The 22,162-nt window shown below is 41.2% G+C and overlaps 1 protein-coding gene across 5 annotated transcripts in view; it reads right to left on the bottom strand.

Annotated features, from left to right (window-relative positions):
- RARB (retinoic acid receptor beta) overlaps positions 1 to 22,162 on the bottom strand; it is a 318,900-nt gene that overhangs the window by 34,203 nt on the left and 262,535 nt on the right. For all 5 annotated transcript variants that reach the window (XM_052692251.1, XM_052692253.1, XM_052692255.1 and 2 more), the window contains one exon: positions 11,277 to 11,418. In XM_052692251.1, coding sequence (XP_052548211.1) covers positions 11,277 to 11,418 — 142 coding nt within the window. The remainder of the gene's footprint in view (positions 1 to 11,276; positions 11,419 to 22,162) is intronic.

Below are 22,162 nucleotides of genomic sequence, written 5' to 3'. Positions count from 1 at the left end.
TACTTCCACAAACCCATACAATTCTTGCCGATTTCCATTTTTTCACATCTCTTCTACTGTGTTACTAACTCCATTACACACGAAAAGTGCAAAGAAAAAGAAAAGGAGAGGAGAGGAGAGGAGAGGAGAGGAGAGGAGAGGAGAGGAGAGGAGAGGAGAGGAGAGGAGAGGAGAGGAGAGGAGAGGAGAGGAGAGGAGAGGAGAGGAGAGGAGAGAAAAAAGAAAAAGAAACAGAACTTTGTTCAGAACAGATGAGAAGCTGTGGATTTGCAGCAGCTCTCCCTGTACCTGTGTTGACACTGGTAAAGCTGCTAATGACTAAAACAGATGGAGAGGTAACAAATGAGAACAGCATCTCCAGACTGACCAGAAAACCAAAGCACTGTGTTCTCTCTCATTCTTTCAGCTGCACTGTGATCTCTTCATCAAAACCACCCGCTGTTGCTAAGTGAATGAAGCACATCTCTTTGCCATAGACATAACATGGCACCCCACATCATTTGATGAATTTCAGGTGTGCTCATTTCTAAAGAAGAGATGTGATCATGCTTGAGGCATTCTTAAAAAGCTCATCTTCCAATATCCCTCAGTGTCTATCTGCAGTGTTATAAATTGTCCTCACTACTAAGTTTTCCAATTTGATTTAATGCTTTCTTTTCTGACTTTCATGTCTTATGGGAAGAATTTCTACGGTTTAAATTCACTAAGCTCTGACTCCAGGAAAACACCGAAGGTAGAGTTATCAGTTGACTTACAGCGATACAAAGCAGTCCCAAATGCAAAATGCACAGCACTATGCCAGTGATTCTCCTTCCCACAAGTCTGAAGACTAAAAATGTTTAAAAATATAATGCACTGAAAACGATACAAATGTACCACGCTTTGTTAGTCTGTCATTTTAAATGGCTCGTAAAGTCCTCCCTCAGAGGATTTGACTTAAATCATTCATTAACTTGAGTCTGATGGCTTTGTCCTGGAAAGGGACAAGAACATGGATTTCTCTAATGTAACCCAATTCCCTAACAGAAACAAAAACAACCTGATGAAATCCAGTTACTAAAAGCACGTATCGTACAGAAGTGTAAATAAATTAATTACCAAGCGAGCTCAGTCAGCAAAATTCAATTTTATGAGTTTTTACATTAACATTTCACTTGCTTAAAAGTTTTAAAAAAGAAAGCAAGAAAGAAAAGTAGGTCAGCATGTTTCCCCAGCATGTATTTTTGACTCCATTAAAACTGTCTGTCAGATGACTAACCAAGCCTGTAATCCAACTAAAAGCATGTTTGCTTTTTGTTGCACTTTTTGCCAGGGGAACGGAAGAATTCCACTCAGCTCTAACTCTGAAATTCGGATAAACGTCTCAAGAGGTCAGACAATTTCCTCACATTTACCTACCAAATCAATTTGTATCGATGATGAATAATGGTTATGGATTAATGACACTGAGAACAATCCCACAGATGACTACATGCTCACTGGCCTTAGGCACTGCCTGCAAGGCTATACGCTACCTTTTTTTTAAGTCAGTCAGTCTCAGAACTGCCTCAGTATGATTGACAGACATTTGACTTAAGACTTAAATTTTTAAGACTTAAACATTCAGAGTTTTCATAAATGTGTTGACATGCAAACAACTGCCAGAATAAAGGTGGGATGGGGCAAAACTGTTCCTGTTAAATTTTACAGGGCCGAAGAAATCTGAAAATCCCAATGCCTTGTGATCTTTCTTTTGCTAGAATTAACAACAGAATGATGTTTTAGCTAGAATAAAGAGGGTGTTATTTCTCCAGCATGTATGCCATCTAGCTTTAAAAAATCCCGTACACTTTCCATGTGAGCAATAAGAAACAGGAGATTAACTGTTCCAATGTATTTTAAATTGAGCATGTGATACCAAGTCAAACTGAAAACAAATCAGGGCTATTTTTATAGCACAGTCCTAGGGCTAGCATCCCTGTAGCAGGAGTTGCAATGTGTCAGCTGGCTTATCACAGGCATGGCAATGGAAAATTCTGTCTGCTATAACAATTCGTACAGTGGATGAAAGCAAACTGTAAGAGTCTGACAGCAGCAGAGGGAAATCCATGGCCTCATCTACTTATGTAGAGATCTTCTTAACGAGTCTTTGAGAGCCTACTCATTTCCAAGTGGCTTCTTTTTATCTTCCACACTATCAGTACGGGAGTCACTCCCACTGGGAGGTCAGCACAGTCTGCTTCTTTGCATTCTGCAGAAAAAAACTACAAGAACATCTCCAGAGAAAGCATCACCAGGAAAATGGAGGAATAAGTTCGCAGATACAAATCATCAGGAGGATGTGTGCATTCTCATATGTTCTCCTATGTGTAAGGACCAAACACGTGTCTCCTCTCATACTGAGTCTGCCAGGCACTTTTAGGTTGCTGCAGTTCAATCATCCCAGAACTCTTGGGAACAATTTACGGCACTTCTCATGAACCTTGACTACTGCAGATAACATTTTCAGGTTGGCCTGACAACCAAATAAGCCATGTTTAGCTTCAAGGTCCAGGACACTGGCAATTTGCTCGTTCCCATACTGATATCTATCTCATCAACATTTGTCCATCGGTCAGATTCAATAACCAAAAATAAGAAAAGCATTCAAAGGGAGAAAAAAAAATGCACAGCTACAGTCAGCAGAGAAACCACAAGGTGCCAGTAGAAAGCACAGTCGCATGGCACAATGGCAATTAGGAAAGAGAGATGCATCAAAGATGCCCCATGCCCCCAAACAAGAAAATGATCTGAATAAGGAATAGGAAGCAGTGAACTGAGTGCATAAAGAAAGAATGGAAGCTCTGAAACAAAGCTTTTGAGGTCATGGGATTGGGGTCTCAGCCGTTATGTCTGCATGACCAAGCAAGCGTAGCCTCAGCCCTGCATTTTCGAGCACATGAGCCAGGCAGGGACAGACTACCTCCAGATTTCCCATCTGCTCTTATAGCAACACTGCCTGGCACAGGGCAGAGAGGATAACACAGTTGTTTTTTTTTTTCTGCATGACAGCAGTTTGGATACTAAACTCAAGTGGTGATAAACGCTGTCTACAACGAACGCATAGAGTCAGGGCGTTACAATAACCCCCTCCCCCCCACACACACACGCCAAAACCAAAGTGAGGGACAAGAAATAACAGAAAAAGACCACAGAAGTAATCAGACTCATGTGAAGTGAAAATACACAAAGGTGTGAAATGAAAACTCTGAAGTTTCAGTGTCACTAACCGTTCCCACAATAGAGACAGACCTCTGAAGGAAGTGCCATGGGGCTGCCACAGAAACTGAATATCAACAGAGACATGACCGGTCTATGAGCTTGTGCTCTCTTTAAAGTAAGAAAGGGTTCAATCAGGTCAGAGGGCTTTAGTAAAGCTGCTGAATAGTAACACGTACTTCACTTGAGTGTGCAGCAGATGTAGGCCCTGGCTGCTTTGAAGAAATTAGACTGCATGTGCTTTGTGCCTTTCTCTGGCTGTAATTATTTCCAAGTTATACAGTTGTTATACCGACAGACAAGTTATGCATATAAGGTCTCCATGTCATTCAGCTGAACTTCCTCCATAGGAGAAGATCAGGAGGCATTCAGGAAGTCCAAAAGTTCCTGACATCTAACTGATGCCTTTTCTTTTCTTAAGGGGCATCTGTTTCAGAGCATTACTGTGTCCTGCAGTGAGAGCAGTTAGCATAGTACCTCCAGAATTGCCACAACTTTAATAAAACACCTTGTTAAGCAGAAGGTAAGAAGGGTGCACACTCGCAGTCCTGCAGGATTAGAATTTACAGGCACGGACAAAGGCTGAGGAGAGCATCTGGTAACTTCTGCAAGGGTCCACGTTGTCATAGAGACCGCCGGGAGCAGCCGCAAGTTCACTGAGGCAGCCATACCTCAGTGAGTGAGTCTTAATGCAACTTCCAGCTGAGGACATGCAATCAATCTCTGTGTGAGCTTATTGAAGGGATTCCCTTTATGCTTACTCAGTCCTCAAGAGGCCGAAATGAGGGAAAAGGTTTTAAGATATATATATTTTATTACTTTTAAAGACAAGGCAAGGCCCAGAGCTTCCTTTGGATTAAAGGGAGGAGAATAAAAAAGATAACTCTTTCCTTTGAACAAGAAATTATGCGAAACATCAAAATCTTGACAAAGACAGTCAATTTAATGATTAAAAAAAAAAAAAAAGAAGGATGGAAAGAGTAATTCTAGGGCAGCCAGGCTGGCCATGTGCAATGCTGTCTTCCCTCTCTCCAGAGAATCCCCCACAGAGTCAGCCCCAGGGCCCAAAATCTCGCTGCTGCACTTCTCCCATCCCACTCTGACTGCCCCACTCCCTCTCTCTGACATTGTCAAATGCAGGAGGTCCCCTGTTTTTCCTCCTCTCTCCATGCCTTTCTCCCGACATGTCCCTCCCCAGTGGCATCTGACCCCTGGGTAATTTCCCTGGGGACAGCAGCACCTCTGCCCCTCTCCAGGTCCCTGCTCCTGCCTCCGGGCTCAGTTCCAACACTTGGGAGGTTTGGAGCTGCCAAAAAGAAACAGAACCAGTGCCAAGAGTTGTTTATTGGCTGGGGTCTTCAATTCTTAGCTTACACAATTTTCTATGTGAGGAATTAAAAAAATAAACGTTGCAGATCTAGCATGCTATGATTTAAAGTTGCAGCCATTTGTGCAATGCCTGAAAGGCAATGAGCAGAAGAGAAAAAAAGAACTTCAGGACTCTATTTGTACTTCTTAACATTTTAGGATATAAAGATCAGACTAATTACCAAAGAGTCTTGACTTGAGCAGGGTTCACTAATCACGCTCTGCTTGAGAAATTAGGAGAGAATTTACTTAGCCGCACCATGAAAGGTGCCAATAAATTGTTCAGCTGGAGAGTTAACATAATAAAAAAAATCATTTTTTACGTTATTTTCTTTAGCAGTTTATTAATTGCTGCCTGAAATACTTTTCTGAAACACAACGAGCTGCAAATGAATTCATGGGCTATTAATCTGCTGTACATGGCACTGGAGGGAAAGCTCATTAGGTGAGTTGATGCAATTACTGCTATTACATAACCATCTTCACAGAACATAGAGTAAATTATGAATAATAACATTCAACCTAAGTTGCTCCTTCAAACATTAAAGCTGGCAAGTGAAAGCCATGCAAAATCAGGAGGAAAGGCTAAGGCACAGGAGAAGAGAGATCATTCTGAAGAGAAAAACGGAAAAGCATAAATGCTTCTTTTAAGACATGAAATAGATGTAAAAAGCAAAAGATGCTCCTTTAATGATGGGAAACAACATGCAAAAAAGAAGAAATCAGTTCTTTATGGCGGAATACTAATTGCATATAAATCATTTTCAGCTATCAAGCACAGCAAAGTGTGCTTTATCTCTAACAGAGGACAGAGTAACAAAAGAAAACTGTATTTTGTAGCAGGAAGACCTTTTATGTAGTTTTGCTCTGATTTTACAATTATCCCCACCAGTGACACTGAGCATTTGTGGGTAACTTTTAAAAGGCTCCAGTTCCTCAGACTGAAAGAATAAATACAAATATTCTTATCTGATCAGAAACTGAAAAAGAAACACGCAGCCTTAATGAACAAACTGAAAAAACTCCTGCACAGCTTGATTACTGTTTCTCCAATATCTGCATACTCAAATTCTTAATTTTTTTTTTTTTAATTTTTTTTTTTTTTTTTTTGCATTTTCACACTTCATATATTTCACCTTATAATACAAGGTCAGTAAATTTTCTTCTATAAGATAGAAAAATGAGTCTAATGAGCTTGTAACATTTGGAGAGAAGTCCCAGAACAGAATTCAGGGTTTTCTGATTTCTACTCTGATCTTTCAATTGTGCCTCTGAGGAACCAATGTGAGTCAGTAGGTGAGGTAACTACTCTGGAATGTTTGAAAAAGCCTCCAGCCACTGTATGGTATTTAGGCATCTAGTTAAAAATCTAGCCTATAGCAAAGCAACTCTTACATCTAGTACTTACTGCTGGGAAAAAAAAAAAATAATCAAAAAACCCACTTCAGTTCTGAATTAAAGCATTTAAATGAAGATTCCATGCACTCTAATTAATACATGTTAAAATGACATTAGATCATCAGCACGAGCTTCCGAAATGCAGCTACACAGACTAGCCCTCTGCTCAGCAACTCATGGGAGATGGAACTGCACTTCAGTAAGGAGTTGGAAGAAAATGAAACAAGAGTACAAAGTAGAAAATATAAACATGACAGTTCTTCAAGTTGATGTTTCCTGGTTGCTGATTTAAACCAGAATTAAAGTAAGTAAATCAATTCAATCCATTGTTCAGTAGCAGAATGTAATCATATGTTCTGAGAATCATGGCCATTTAAATATCATAAGACTTTGAAGTCTGTGACAAAAAGCAACACATATTTCTGAGCAAGCTTAAAAAAAAAAGAAACAAATTCAGAACACAAAACCTGGATTCTTTCCACTTCATGGTAATTCCCCAGCATTCCCTGCCTTCCTCCTTTCTCTCCCTCCAGGGAGGTTAATTGTAAGCAGATTTACTAATCTGAACATTGCTTCAGTGCATTGAAGCAATCTGGAACAATAACTCTGTGCCTTTTTAAACATAATTTTGCTCTATTAGAGCTCACTGCAGATGAGGCTGATGCCAGCACAGAGGGCTGTTCTGACTACACCACAGTACACGGTCTGGGAGTGTGTCTGAGATGGACCCAATGGTTCACCAAGCACAGTGAAAATGCTTGCAGGCTACATTTTGTAAAAGAGGAAGGATGGAAGTGGAAGAGTTGCTAGGCTAAGCTGAGCAGTTGTAGCAGAAGGAAGCTTCGCTTTCCTTCCCCTGTACCCTGGAATAAATCCAGTTTAGGTTTTCCTTTAGGGTAGGTTTCACCTTACAAACCATACATTCCAGCATCCTGATTGAAAGAGTCTATTTTATCATGCAGACTTCTGCCCAGCTTCCCGCGTGCTCCCTTAATTGTGCAAGGCAGCAGTGTTCGTGTGACCTCTCGTTAACTCCTGAGGACTGAGGTCCATGCATTCAGACAACAGAGTGCTTCTTGCTGACACCTGGGGTCAGGCCAAGGATGGTGCTTCAACATTAGCTTAGAGATCACGTAATCAAAGGGCAAAGGTTAGTTTCCTAAGGCTCTCAATCACATAATAAGGCAGTGTCGGCCTTACTGCCTTTTCACTTCGGTGACAGCAAAAAAAAAATCCTACGTGATCACAATTTGTGTCTACAGGTCAATTAAGAAAAAATTAACAGGCTGCAAGGATATAAAGGAGAGAGATCTTTTGGAGTGGGGCTCAGAGCTTCAACTGCACCTACACACTCCTGAATGAGCATCTGAGCACTCACAAATGAATTTACAACAAGACCTGAACGTGACACACTGCCAGTGGAAGGTTTGGCTCTGGGCTGTTCTACTTAGAGGTGCAACTCAGGTTGCAGGAACACAAGCTCAGGAGTTTTTGAAGCCAGGGATCTGAGAAAAGACAGCAGGGCTTTGTTTCAAAGTCTGTTTTACCCGGTTACAGGATGATAAGCCTGCCATCACTGAGTCGTTTCCCCTCACACCTTTTGTCTTGTCTATTTGGAGCACAAACTTTTTGCAACAGCAACTACACAATGAAAGACAGTCCCTGTGCTAGTGGGATCCAGTTCCAGCTGGGTCCTGCAGATATTATCACAATACAAATAGCTCCATTGGTGCCCTGGAGGCAGGCTTGTTATTGACCTCTCTTGATCAGATCTGGGGACTAAAATGGGGTCGAAGATAGCTTTTTTCCCTGTACGAACAAAACAACCCATAAAGAAATGCAAATTTGGTGCATTCCTTCGTCTCACTTCATTCTCCAAAACAAGATAAAAGCATACAAGAAATGCTCAGTGTCTCTTCTCTTCCAACACACCGTATCTTCATCCTTAAATCTTACTTATAACACTGGCTAGGCAGTAAGTTCTGATCTCTGATGTTTGTGTGCAACACTCATTAAACTCAAAAGGTGCTGCATATGCAAGTACTTTAGCATGCCTTTTAAAGGCAGAACAAATAACAACATGACCATAGCATTTAAGCATGGATTACTCTGTATATTGAAATTCTGCATTTACCCCTCCTCAGCTCCTGGGAACTGACCCTTGTGGTTCCTATTTGCAGCTGCCCACTGTGATTACCTTCCCTATTTGGGACTGGTTTGAACACTGTAGGCTTGTTTCCCTATGAGACTTTTCTGAAACTTATTTCTATCCTTTGTTCATAGCTTTCATATTACAAGGTAAGAGAACTGTGAGAAGAAAGAAAAAGCAAAATAGCAAAATGCCAGTAAGTTATTTGGGGAGATAACTACCTCCTGCAAAAAAGAAAAAAAAAAGGGGAGGGAAGCCCTCTGACAACTACTCCTTCGTTTACATAAACTTCTAAAGAGATAAAAGAAATAAGAGTTGAAACCTGGAGACACTTAGGAAAGAAGATCAGATAAGAAAATAGTTTATCAAATCTCTTAAGAGTTGAAAAGTTCCTGCTTATGAAGGGATAACACAGAATCACTTCAGTCTTAGTTTCTAAACCAAGAAGACAAGATGCTCTTCAAATTGATGACATTTAAAATAATTCTCTACCCCTTTGCATATACTTTCTACAGAAACACAGCTGGAGGACATCCCTCACTTCCCCCACAGGATCCTCTGAGCTCCCCCTCCAGTCTGGTATCCCCTCTTTCAGAGCTTGTAGTGGTTTAGATAAGGCAACTGCCAAATGACAATTTCAGTCTGTCAACCCTAGGACACAGGCAGACCAAACCTTAATTCTTGCTTGTAAAACTTCAATTATCCCACGAGAGAAAACCATCTATTATCTAATAGGCACTTTACAGTTATCCTAAGTAACTTTACTTAACATGTTAGCAACATTGCTGGTATTTCCAAAGCCTGCTCTGATGTGATGTTAAAGTGTTTAATAAGATTACTATTTCACGTCAGCAATAAAATCCTTCAAAATCCAAGGCCAGCAAACCCTGAGTTGAAGAAATCTTTCTTTGCCCCCAAACTATCTCGTTTTTATCAACAAAGAAGTTTCATATGTACAGATATATATGCAGTCATATAGCTAAGAACAAGATCCTTCTCATTTCATCTTGCATTTCTGTGCATCTTTGTACTTAGCCTACTGATGCCTACCTCCTCCTTTACTCTCACTGTGATCTCCATTCAGTAAACCTATGCACAATGCTTGCTATCATCAACTACTCTTTTTGCGGAAAGATAAGGAATTCTGGGCAGGACTACTGCTATTATCACAGGCTGCCTCCTAGGATTATCTGGACATTTCATTTACTATAAATAATAGCTCTAAGATGACTCTTGTGACAATCCATGGTATTGTCATACTCTATTTCTCACCCTAAGGTATCTGACATGCAGATATGTGCTGTAGTCACTGTGCCCATAGCAGGTTACACAAATCTTTCAACACAAGACATCTTCTGCATGACTACTCTCGGTGGCCTACGTTCTCCCTCCTAGACCTGAACTCCAATAAAGTTGCATTTCAACTATACAAGAAAACTAGAAACCCCAACAACAAGGACAGTGAAGTCATGGAAAACCTAAGACCTCTTTGCTATTCCATTTCCTTGAGACTTGATGCTGGGCATTTTCAGCAACCACAGTTCTCAGATTTTGAGGGAAGGAAGTGGAAACATTTTTAGTGATCCTAAGCATGTATCTGGCCCTTCTGGAGAAGGAGAGAGTGGAAGAGAAAAAAGAAGAATAAAACCAGGACAGATCAATGTGGCACTGGGACCTGTTTCTGTTCCTGTTCCTACCCAAGGATGCAGAACAGAACTACTGAGAAGTGTAATGCAACTTACGAAGGAAAAATGCTGAAGATCAGAATGTATTTAAGTCACAATTCCATCATAAATGTTTCATGTTCATTTTTTTGTCCACTCTTGAAGTCTCGCTAAGGAGAGACTGAGTGAAGGAAAGTAAGGAAGAGTTATCAGGAAGTTTTTTTCTTCTCTTTTCTCAAATTCCACATTTCTACACTTTATTCTACACTATTTTATTCTATTCTACACTATTTTATTCTACACTACTTTATTATTTGAACTAATATATTGAAATCAGAAACATCCCTGACAGAGGTAAAAAAAGCTCAATATTTAAGAAAGTCACTATGCCAAAGATTTTTTTCTTACTGCCATCACTACATTTCTCACTGTTGTCTCAAAAATGAGAATCTTCTAAGCATTATCCCTTAGAAACTTGAGATTAGGGTTTTTTTAGCTAGATTTTCCTGATTGACAGAGATATCAACAGCATGGAAAAAGGGAAAAATTGCAAATTTCTATCTGTATATTTTAAAATGCTAATTTGAAGAGCAAAACTGAGATTTCTAGAAAAGAAGGCATGGAAAAGTAATTTTTTTGTGGTGTGTACTTGACAGTACTTGTTTGTAGTCAAGTTTTCTGCCTTCTAAAAAACCCACTTTTAAAAAGCGTGGGTTTAGAAGAAGATTAATCAGCTTGTTTCACCTTTCAAAAGGGCTCCAACAAGTAAGAACAGAAGATTCAAAGCCACTGCATCATCAGCTTACACTGTACCACTGGCGTAAACTGGTGTTAACATCAGAAGAGTCTCTTTGCAGAAGCATCTACACTGGGTCAAGGGAGAATGCGCAAGGCTGAAGATGGCTGTTATGTGCTGCACATAGGCCATCAGGAGGTCCTTGTGGAAAGATACCCTGAGATGACCCCAGACCTGCCAGGCAGCAAAGCCACGAGATGGTAACTACGGCTGAGGAAAGACTGAAACAGAGCTTAAGAAGCCAGCACTATTTCCCCTATGCTCCAAGGAGTGATTTCTAGAATACAGGGTAGATAATCCAAACTTAAAGCAAGCATCTGTGGTTGTTGGTTTTTTTTTGCTTTACTAAGTGAAATGACCCACTGAGAAAGTTTTCACATCCACACAGTTTAGTGACGTTGCAGAAGCAGCATGTTGCTCTGTTAGTTCTAAAGTGACAGCACTTAGGCTGCAAAGTTGAGAGCTCAGAAGTTAGTAAAGTACGTTGTGTGCAAAGTTCAAACTCCTTTCCGTGCATATGAATGTAGACGTTGGCTTCAATTGTGTAATTGCAAAGAATTTTTCTTCCCTTGGGGCTGTCACATATACTTAGGGTACGACAACACATATATGCACATATACCTAGGGTATGACAAACAATATATTGTTTCTGAAGACAACTTACATTCTTTGGACATTCCCACTTCAAAGCACTTCTGTAGTCTGCAGTACTGGCAACGATTTCTGGTAACTTTATTGATAACACAGTTCTTATCTCTATGACATGTGTAAACCATATTCTTCTGGATACTCCTGCGGAAGAAGCCCTGAAATCAAGAAAAAAAGAAATCAAATAAACCTTTAATAAACCTTTGAGCTCCCCATAACTCTTAGAGACAGGCATTAACATTGATTTAAAATAACAAAATAAATTCAAAGTTATAGTAGGAAAATAGAGCCCTACATTTTTATAAGAAGGTTCAAATAAAAACTGAGCTGGGTAAACTATGCTTTCTTAATTGATCCACTTGGAAGTCTAATACTCATCCAGCAACCAAGGGTCTCTCTCAGCCTAAAGATTCCTTTTTTTGTTGTTTTTTTTTTTAATATCCACATACATTCGGTAGTTTGAATGCTGCGTGTTAACAAGTGAAATCATTTGAAACCCAGGTCTTTTAGGTGTCTGAACTCCTACAGCAATTAATTATGCTTCTGCAGGTAGAAGAGTTCCAGCATCAGGTTATTGAGTTGTAAACTTGTAAAAGTCACCAATTACAGCATTTTTCTTATTTAGATACAGCTGTGAAAATAATCCTGTAATTATAATGATCTTGAACAGAAATTAAGGAGAACCAGAGGTCTGGTTTATACTCAGGGAACAACAATTGCCTCGATTCCTCCTTTGGCAGGTAAAAAACAGTCATAAATGGCAAGGCTAGCTGGCACAGAAAAAAAGGCAAAACTGAGTTAATTTCTTTATCTGAACTAAAAAACAAGCTGTAGATAATATCATATAATAACGAAGAAGAAAAAAGAGGATTACTTTAAGCATTTTAGAGATCTATCCCCAGATATTCAGTGAAAGTATTTCTGTAACAGACATCTGGACATTTGACAGTACCATTTAACCTTCTCACTCAGATTTTGAAAATCATTTCATCAAGTGCCAGGGTCACATTTCAGTCAACATCATAGCATTATGGAAGAAGAGTTAGCAATTTAATATTTGTTGGAGGGCTTGAGAGGTTAAGGCTCTTCAACCAGTCACATGTTTATACCCCACAGGGAAGTGGTAAATGCGATGCCACAGATGATAGCTCTGTACCCACAATGCATATGTCTGAAGATGTAATCATAGTAAGCTATAAAATTGGCTCTTCTAAAAGGAATCGCAGAGATTTAAGCAGTTCAAAAGCCCCAAACTCTGTCATTCAGAGTTAACTGAGAAAGTTTCTGGCCATACAATCAGGGAGTGGTAGGGCAGGCACGGTCAGTAAGGGATAGTCATAAATTCCTTGCACACCCAACATGCTATAGATGCTAATGTTATGAAAATACCTCAAAATCACTCAGAACTGAAAAATGCCTCTTAATCATGCAACCTCTGGCAAGAGTTTTCTGCTGTTCTTGCACAGGCAAGCCTCATCCTGAAGTTAACTTCTCTGATTTAGAAGATAGTTAATGGAAACATCAAAGAACTAACAAAAAACACTTCGCTTATTTCTTAAGCTACAGGATACAGCAGAAGTATTTACAGCCATTTGTTTAGATAAATAAAACTTTTAAAAGTTATCAATAACACTGCTACCTTATATTCCCTACTTGGCTCATTAACATTGCTTTAATGTTTGCAAGGGAAAATAAGTAAGAGAGTACATTTGTTTATTGCAGAGAAGAAAATTTATGCTAATATCTACATACTAGTTTCTTGCTTTGATAGTCCCCTAATTGCAATATCTGACTCTCTAGTAATTGTTGATAATGCTAACTAAAACTGTGAGAAGTCCCTGACGTCTGCTTTTGTTGAGTTCAACAGAGAGAAGCTGTGAACTATCCTGGTTTGAGGGTCTCCATAAGGCTTACTTGGCCACCAGATCTTAGGTGGCAGGAGGCAGGGTAAGCCAAGACTGGTAGCTTGCCCTGAAGTCATTCTGATTTAATCCATTCCTAAATGCTGCTGACAGAATAAAATTCCTAACATCAGCTGGACATGGCAGGATGCAGAATGGCTTGGAAAAAACAAATATAACAGTCGTGCAACAACTGTCTCACCACACTGAACAACTGGAGTAATTTAATATAAGCAGCTCTTAGAGCCTCCCTGTTGCATGCATGTTCCTTTGGGCATCAGCTGTCAGTCACCCATGCTCAAGCAACTTCAGATTTACTGAAAGAGGAACTACCCAAAATTCAAAAGTCAGAAGTGTCACCCAATACCCATACAAAAAAGGGTGAACAAGTTCCCCCAAATATAACTGTACTACACCCAATGTAAGCAGAGGTTAATGCGATCCACTGAATGATCATTTGTTCTCATATTTAGACACAGGCTCTTTTAACCTAGGGTCTAATTACAACACATCACGACGGAAAGTAGCGAAGGCTACTTCAGCCCTTAGCACACAAAGTTGACCACAAAGCCAAACAGAAGAAGGAGACCTGACTTTGGCAGATGACAAGCACAAAGCATTCATGAACTCATTGCTAATATCAAAGGCTTAAGAGAACAAACATAGAAAAAGCAGATATCCAGGTTGAAATTAAGAGTTCCTACAACAGCCTAAGTTCTCCAGGACATATTCTACATAAAATGAAATATACAGAAGAAAGCATTGTGGAAGCTGAGATTGTTGTTTTACAAACTCTTTCTTTTTCACCTGCATTTGATGTTCTTCCTGAGTTTACTCACGAAACAGAAAGAAAAGTGAATTTGATAATGTAAAATCTTTAATTTTAAAAAAGCTGTAATGTGGTTCTGCTCAAAACTAAGGACCTGTTTCCCAGGGACACAATCTTTAAGTACCTTTCTGCAAGACAATAGTGAGACACTACTGCCATTTATATTTGTGGTAAGTTCACCTTAAAACCTCAACAGTCTGCAACTAAAAAGACTTGATCTGTCTCTGGCCAGGCACTAAGAAAAAAGCGCAGATTATAAATACTATTCAGTTTCTTTGCATACAAAAGCCAAAACAAAACCATCAAACAGAGCAATAGGCCATTCTGCAAGAACAAAATGGCAAGCAGTTTTTATGTAGTTCTGCAGCTTGGTTTTGAGAGCTGCCTCCACAAGCCTTGCACTGTGAGGGAGCAAGTGTGGGGTGGCACGGCCAGCAGGGTCATGCCCAGATGGTTTCCCAGATCTGAGGGTAAGCTGACGAAAGTATTTGCTCACAAGGAAAAACCTCAATCCCAGAAACCTGTTCAGAACTTTGGGGACTTTTTTTCTCTGTCCAGTTTGTCTCACCTCAAGCGTCAGGTTTATAGTGTGGGCCATAAACACGAGCAGACACACTCCAGGCACCCGAGATCATGCACAGGCCTGGCTCAGTGCCACGTCACACATGGGGCCAGCCTAAGGGATGAGCACAGAAGACACTGATTTGCGCACAGGGCCTGGCCACAACAGGAAGGCAGTCTGCCAGCAACTATGAAAAATGGCTGCTCGTCTCCAAAACTGAAGGGCCAGCAGCCTGCACCACTTTAATTTCTGTGCCCGCTCGCACTGCGCTACAACAAAACCTAAGTACAAGCACTTTGAGCATATCCCCCGGCAGGTATGTGACAGGCTTGCACTTGACTGTGGCTCCTCCTCATCCCCAAAGTATTTGACTCACTGCCCCACTGAGGATGTGACGAACTGCCCGTGGCAGTGTGGCTTCCTGCTGATCTTGTTTCACAGATTGCAGCAAGAGCGGGAATGAGACAGGACAGGAGTCTGCCTTTGTCCCAGCGCAGGTACCTGCACATCACCTGCTTTGGCTCTGCAGCCAGGGACTGCTCTGTGGGTCACAGTAATGGGCCGGCTGGGAACCTGCTGCCCTGCAGTGCAGAGAAGCCCAAATAAACCATGCCATGGCTGCCTGCCGAATAGCGGAGAACTGCACACCGGTGTCCACACTTCTTCCTCACTCTCACATTGAGGTGGGAGGCTAACACCACCCAGTACTGTTCATATCCAGTCTGTTTGCCCTATGTTCACTAACAATCTTAGAACCACAGAATGTCTTGGGTTGGAAGGGACCTTAAAGATCAGCTAGTTCCAACGCCCTGCTGTGAGCAGGGCTGCCATCCACTGCATCATGCTGCCTGGGCCCCATAGAGCCTAGCCTTGAATGTCTTCAGAGATGGGGCATCCACAGCTCCTCTCAGCAGCCTGTGCCAGTGCCTCACCACCCTAAAAGAGTGAAGTGAGAAATGAGTCTACTTTTTCAAGTGACTTTAATCTGAGCTCACGACTGCAACAGGTTCCTTAAAAAAAACAAAAGAAAGTCTGAATGCAACCTAACTGTAAGATGTCAGAAATTTTGGAGACAGCAAACCGTGCAATCACTATCTGTATATTAATGGACTTCAAGTGCTTCTGGGTTTTTGGAAAACAAATACATTCACCCCAAAAGGAATTTGTTCTGCTCAATATTTACGTGAACAATTTCTTAGGCAAATATTTGAGCAACTCTCACAAATTAACACTCTGGAGATGAGACACTCCTGTGCCAAAGACAAGCACAGATGATTCTTTGTAATTTAAAATATGCTATGAATATAAAGACAAAAGCTTTCTGTGAGACATAAAATGTTACTGTGATACATAATTGGTTTTGATAGCACCTACAAAGTGCTTGAATTTCAAATACAGAAACAGACCTATCAGGAACACTGATTTGCTCCAATATTCCTTTTATCTGCAACTTTTGAAAGCAGCATAGAACTCATGTTTTTATTTTCACAGAGACAAACAAAGCTTCAGAGAAATCACACTTTTGAATTAATTCTGTTCTTGTGAGCTGCAGTTACTGGCAGCCCTTACACAAAGCATTTTGGATAGACATTTCAATTTTTAATCTCATCTTTTCTGCACACCATGCCGTGTTCCTCCCAGGCCCACCAATCTTGTTATCTTAATGGATGACAGATAGAGTATCACTCTGACCATGCCACATTAGGCGTCCTCATTTACCCAGCGCAAGGAAAAAATGCTGAGTATAAATTATTCAGAAATCTATTGTATCAGCGTGTGTTCTCCGAGCATTCAGCACTGGCAGAGCAGACAGATTATTTTTCACTTTTAATTGTGTTGATATCTTATCTGCTGCACTGAAAGCAGAGAGGGATACGTGAAACTATGTGTACCAAGCAGCAAATAAACCCCATTTACTAAGTCTACTGCTTAAAACTAGATAACAGATTTAGCCAATGCAACTTCAAAACAATGCCAAAAAATCCCCTCTAGCCCATTCGCCACATATTTCTGTAGTTATCTGTTAGTGTGTCAAAAATTAAAGAGCCCCATACAGAGCAGCACTGCCTGCAGAGAACATTAACTATTTTGATACTGTTTGGAATGCCATCATGACACTGGTTATCTGAATACAAAGGAGGGCTTAAGGATAAGCCCTTAAAATGATGTTAAATATTCAAGCAGATAAAGCCTTACAGAATTGTTTAGCACGAATTGCTACCCTTACCTATCTGATAGGGAATCTACACCAACTTCTGTCCTTCACTGTCTGGTTGATTTCAGCAAGTCACGTGACTGAAAGCTGAATTAAAGCATATCATGTGAATGGATCATTTGGTCTCAACAGCTTCTTAAAAATATTTTGGCAGCAGAGAGCATGCCAACTCTTATTCACAGATGCAGCAAGCTTACAAGTTGAAAAACTGCACTGCAAGCAAGCGATAGAGTCATCAGCAGAGGAGGGCTATTTCTAGCTCAATCTGTTAAACAGCCTGCTCAGTTCATCTGGTTCAGCTTTGATTACCCCCAAATACAGCCAGCCCGCTAGGATTCCTGCAGATTTAGAGGCTATTCTTTGGTAAATTTGCAAAACAAGCTTCTGAATGAAGCACATTGCCACTTTACCGTAAAAGAAACAAAGGAATAGGAAAGGCTCTTCTGTAGTATCAGTCATTCATAAACTCAGACTGCCTGAGCTTTGAAGGGAAATATACAAAACAGAACAACTGAAAAAAAACCCCACTCAGAACATACCTGAAACTTCAGCTATCAGCTTAACAGTGACACTGGGAACATGTAAATATGACCTTTCCACAGAGCAAACTTGTTTGTCATACACAGCTTCTTTTCAATCTATTTATTCTAGTCATTCAAGTAACCCTCTATCCTTGCCAGCCCTGTAAAACAGGTAAAAAACGGGTAAGTAAGAAGTGGATGAATGAAAAATAGGCAAGAAGGAAAAAGTTCCTGCTGCCTCTGAAGCATCGGCAAAGACAGTTAAGCTCTCAGTGATGAGATCTGCACAAAAGCACTTTGCTGTGTTCAGGGAATTGCACAGGTATATTCAGGAACTGAATATGATTTGAGTATTTTTATTACAAGAGGCAGCAGCCAAGGAACAAAAACCACCCTTCTTGTCGGATCAGTGGGCAGCTTAGGGCAGAGAAAACACAATTTTTTAGTTGTTAATCAGCACTGATTGCTCTGAAAGGTCTTGATAGCATGCAGTCCCATTACTAGAGCTGCATAGGAAGACTTATAAAAGATCTAAAAAACATAGCATATGCTGGTAAGTGATTCTGTACAGTACAAGAAGCTGTAAGATGGCTGCAACCAGAACACGAGACCCCTCAAGTAACGAAAGCTGAAAAAGCAGCTATCTAAAAGGAAGCTAAAATGAGCAAATTCTTAGCTGCACAGCACTTTTCCGGGATGTCTGCACTGTCTATCATGCTTTGGAAGTCACGGCTTTAAGAATAAACAAATTAATTGTCTGATAGTGGCTGGAAACCAGTGCCTGCACAAAATGGAAGCAGCTACAACAATAAGTAGAGGAAGGCTTGCTGCCAGGAAGCCCAGAAATTGTGCTGATTATGTATGTCAGGGCAGGACAGCCAGATCTCTGCGAGAACATGAATAAACGCTGTTCTATGTCCATAGCTCGTAGAGAACACCTAGCAAATGTAGCTGCCTGATAGAAAAGGGGCTGGACACAGGCCACATGCCAGCCCACTGTGGGAGCGCTCTGTGTTTTCTGGTCATAGTTGTTTTTTTCAGCAGGAATTCATGTATCTCCTCATCTAGCCACTTATTCTACAGATGAGGAGCAGCCATAGCCTCTGCAGCCAAAGGAAAAAGCAAAATTTGCTATTTAAAGTAGGGCTTTTTTTTAACTTACAAAACTTGAGGTACTAGCATACAGGAATACAGACTTGTGGGTCTATGAGCAAATACCAAAGGGGAAAAAATGGTTGCTCTTTTTTTCATTATGTTTATGCAAACTGAAAAGTTCATAAGGTTTTAGGGTTCCCTGATTTCTTAGAAAGAGAAAAGGCTCTGGTGGACAGGGACAGGCAGATGAGAGATGTGCAACCCAAGTGGGAATACTCCAGAAAGGACAGGGCCAGGCCAACTTGATAGAAACTCCTAGCTTTTAAGGAGAAAAAAAAAGTCTTGTGGGCAACAGAGGATAAAGAAAAAAACAATTTCAACAACAAAGTTTGAAGGAAGCTATTCAAGAGGCCCATTAGCCTTTAACCTGGTAAGGCTAGAAATGAAACCCATTTTTCACGTCTTACATGCCAGCATATTTTCTGATTCCACAAAGCTTGGCCCAGCATTGAAAACAAGCTCCTTGTCAAACAGTCAAAATGTCCATTTTGTTCAGTGAGTCCAAAACACTTCCAGTAGCAGAAAGCAGCTCCTGACGGGGTGACCTCCAACCCGGGGAAGGAGTGTAAAGGAGAGCGATCTGCCGTGAAGCGTGCGCCGCTCATTCATTCAGCTGCAGCCAGCAAGGGTACAATGGTATCCATAAGCCTACCCACGGATTTTTCCACAACTTCGATTTTCACTGAACTCCTGACCTTTTTAGCAAACATGTCAAAGTCTCCAGACAGAACAGTCATCACCTTGAAACAATAAGTAAGGGGAAAGAACCGCTTAGGTTTTCTGCTATTCCACTTCAGCAACTGAAAGAGAGGAAAGAGCTGGTATGCACTTCCATCTGCTTTCTTCAAATGTGGTTGTTTTTTTTTTTTAAAGGAGATGAAAAGTATACAATTAAAAAGTTACAGTTAACTTCCTTTCAGTAATGTCTGTGGGATGATTTTTGGCCTGCTAGGAAACTCCAGATGGGAAGTGTAATGAATATAATTTGATATGAGTAAGAGAAGATCAAAGAAACATTTTTCTGAGTGGCAGAGCGCTGAGTTACTTCACACGGTTCAGTGCAGAACTCAGGAATTAATTATAGCACTTTGCTACTTTCTTGTATTTTTGTTTATGCAAATCAATTTCCCTTAACCTAATTTGTGGAGGACCAGACCCCTAACCCAGTAGAACCATAAAATATCACTCGGATGGTTGTACAACTGGCTAGCACTTATCCAAAACGATATATATGTTGTTAAGTGCTCATCTTTTTTTGTTTTTTTCCCCCCCTCTTCCCCTCCAGTGCCTCAGGATTTATACCACCAATTAAGACAATAATGAGTGCCCTAGGTTGACCTCGTAGGAACAAGAATTAATTAAGTGCAGTATTTCTTAGTAAAGAATGACACTTTTCCAAACCCTTGTAGCTCCCTTGTATGGAAGCACAGTAACAGGAAAGACTTTCCAAGCCCACAGATGTATGACAGATATTGGTTTATTCTCTTTAAACAGAGACCTGAATTATCTGTGTATGGTTCAGGGGTAGTGGGAGCAGGAGAAACCATCTTTCAAGAACAAGGTCACGTTTTTCCTAGATGTACAAGGGATTTTTGGAACAGAATACAAAGGGAAGACACTAAGCAGCAGCCAGTCTAAGAAAATATCAGACTGGTTGGTAAAAACAAACAAAAAAATCCCCACCAAGCTCTACTCATGCAGTGACATGCAGAGTCCTGCAGTACACAGGACGAGGAAAAGGCTCATGTCAGCTGTGCAATTACTATGCTGCTGTTACTTCTAAGTGTTTCGCAAATCAAGCACTCCATTTACCTGCTGGCAGAGATGGAAATATGTGAAGAAGAAAGGGCAAGCTCAGACAAAAACCTGCATGGGAGAAAAGAGGTATGTGCATGTTCCAAGGAAATTCCCCGCATGGGTGGGCTCTTGCCGCCTCCTCCTCCCCTTCCAGACTTAACCAAGAAGGATCGCAGTATCCCCACCCATACTTGGCACTGCAGTTATTTATAGACATAGGGACTTTCACTAATTACCATTCAGAAAGAAAATTTCCCCTGACATCTAACCTAAACCTTTTAGTTTGAAACCATTGCCCCTTGTCCTATCACTATCAAATGACGTAAAAAGTCACTTTCCGTACCGCTTCTAACTTTTCTTTGAGTATTGCAAGGACTCTTCTTGATGTCTTCTCTAGACTGAACAAGATCACACTCCTCAGCCTTTCTTTGTTAAGAGAAGTTCTCCAGCCCTCTGATCAACTTAATTGCCCTTCCCTGGACTTGCTCCAACAGCTCCACATCATTCTTGTGCGTGGGGTCCCAGACCTGAATACAGTACTCCAGATGGGCCAGAGCAGAGAGGGACAATCACCTCCCTCTCCCTACCAGCCACCCCTCTTCTGATGCAGCCCAGGATACTATCGGCCTTCCAGGCTGCAAGTATGATAACCCAGCTGAATGTAATGCCCCAGCCTGATTTTTGGCCCCTGGGCCAGCTGCACCTCCCTGGGCGCACCTGCTGCAGGCTGCCCACTGAACGCACCACGCGCCTTGCCCCTACGCTTCATACCCAGCAGTTTTCTATTGGCTTTGTTCTGAGAGGAGTTTTAATGAGTTTCCAAGGAAGGATGGAGTGACATATGAAAACAAACCAAAAACATCCAGAAGAAATGACACAGATGTAAATATGCCAAAATAAAGCAGATGTCTTGAACATTATGCTTCTTGGTAAGTTTTCCATGCATCCATCTGAATGGCTCATCAGCACACAGTCATTATATCCCCACTATTTCTTTTGCAAGCAGCTTTGACAACTGATCCCTAAACAAATACGCTGCATGAAATCCTCTGAAACCTGGCAGGCAGTATCTTGTACTTGCTGCTTCACCCATATTTGGCAACAAGCCCTGCTAATGCAGAATGACCCTCTAAAACTTTGTAAAATGCATAGTTTAGCAAAACTCAGCTGCCTGGAGACTAGAACGTAGAGTTCAAGTAAACACCCAGAAATATTTAAGTCTGGCTCTCCAGTACTGGCAGTAGTGAAGGAAAATTACCTTTCCACATGACAGCTGAAACTCATTACTGAAGGCGACAGCAGAGAGATGAGTTGGAGCTGGAACAGCCTGGCAAAGCCACCAGGTCTAAGGGCAACACAGGGGGCACATGCCTCTGCTGCTTCTGATGTGCTCAGAGTATGTGCACACTCCACAGTGTGGCTGCCATCTATTTATTACATTGAGCAGAAAATGGAGTCAGGCAGTGACTGGCAGAACCTGCACTGCTGGTGCTGGACAGCAGCATTAAGGCAGTGCTGACAAAATGGAAAAGATGGCAGAGAAAGGTGGATGAACTCCACTCTACAAGTGTGGGGCAGAGGAAACAAATGGCTATCTCATCCACACTGTGGGGATGAGGATTCACACGCTAACCACAGACAGGCCTCATGTTGTACAAAATATGGCAGAAACAATACTGAGATGCTGGCAAAGAAGAGCCCACACCACTTCCACTGTGCCCAAATTGGGCACCACTGTTTGTCCAGGGACACAGGGAAGTGAGAGTGAACCCCAGCTGGAACAGGGCAGCTCGGAGTGCTCTGACAATGAGAAAACACAACCTTTTGGAGGAGAGCAAATAGACTGCGCCTGATTAATCTAACACAGGAAAATCTTAGCAAGATCTTTTCCTGTTTTCTCCCTTCCCTGCCAGACTCAAACA

Source organism: Tympanuchus pallidicinctus, unplaced genomic scaffold, assembly GCF_026119805.1.
Source record: "Tympanuchus pallidicinctus isolate F22 unplaced genomic scaffold, pur_lepc_1.0 scaffold3, whole genome shotgun sequence".
Taxonomy (NCBI): Eukaryota; Metazoa; Chordata; class Aves; order Galliformes; family Phasianidae; genus Tympanuchus; species Tympanuchus pallidicinctus.
This window is presented reverse-complemented; position numbering and strand designations above follow the sequence as displayed.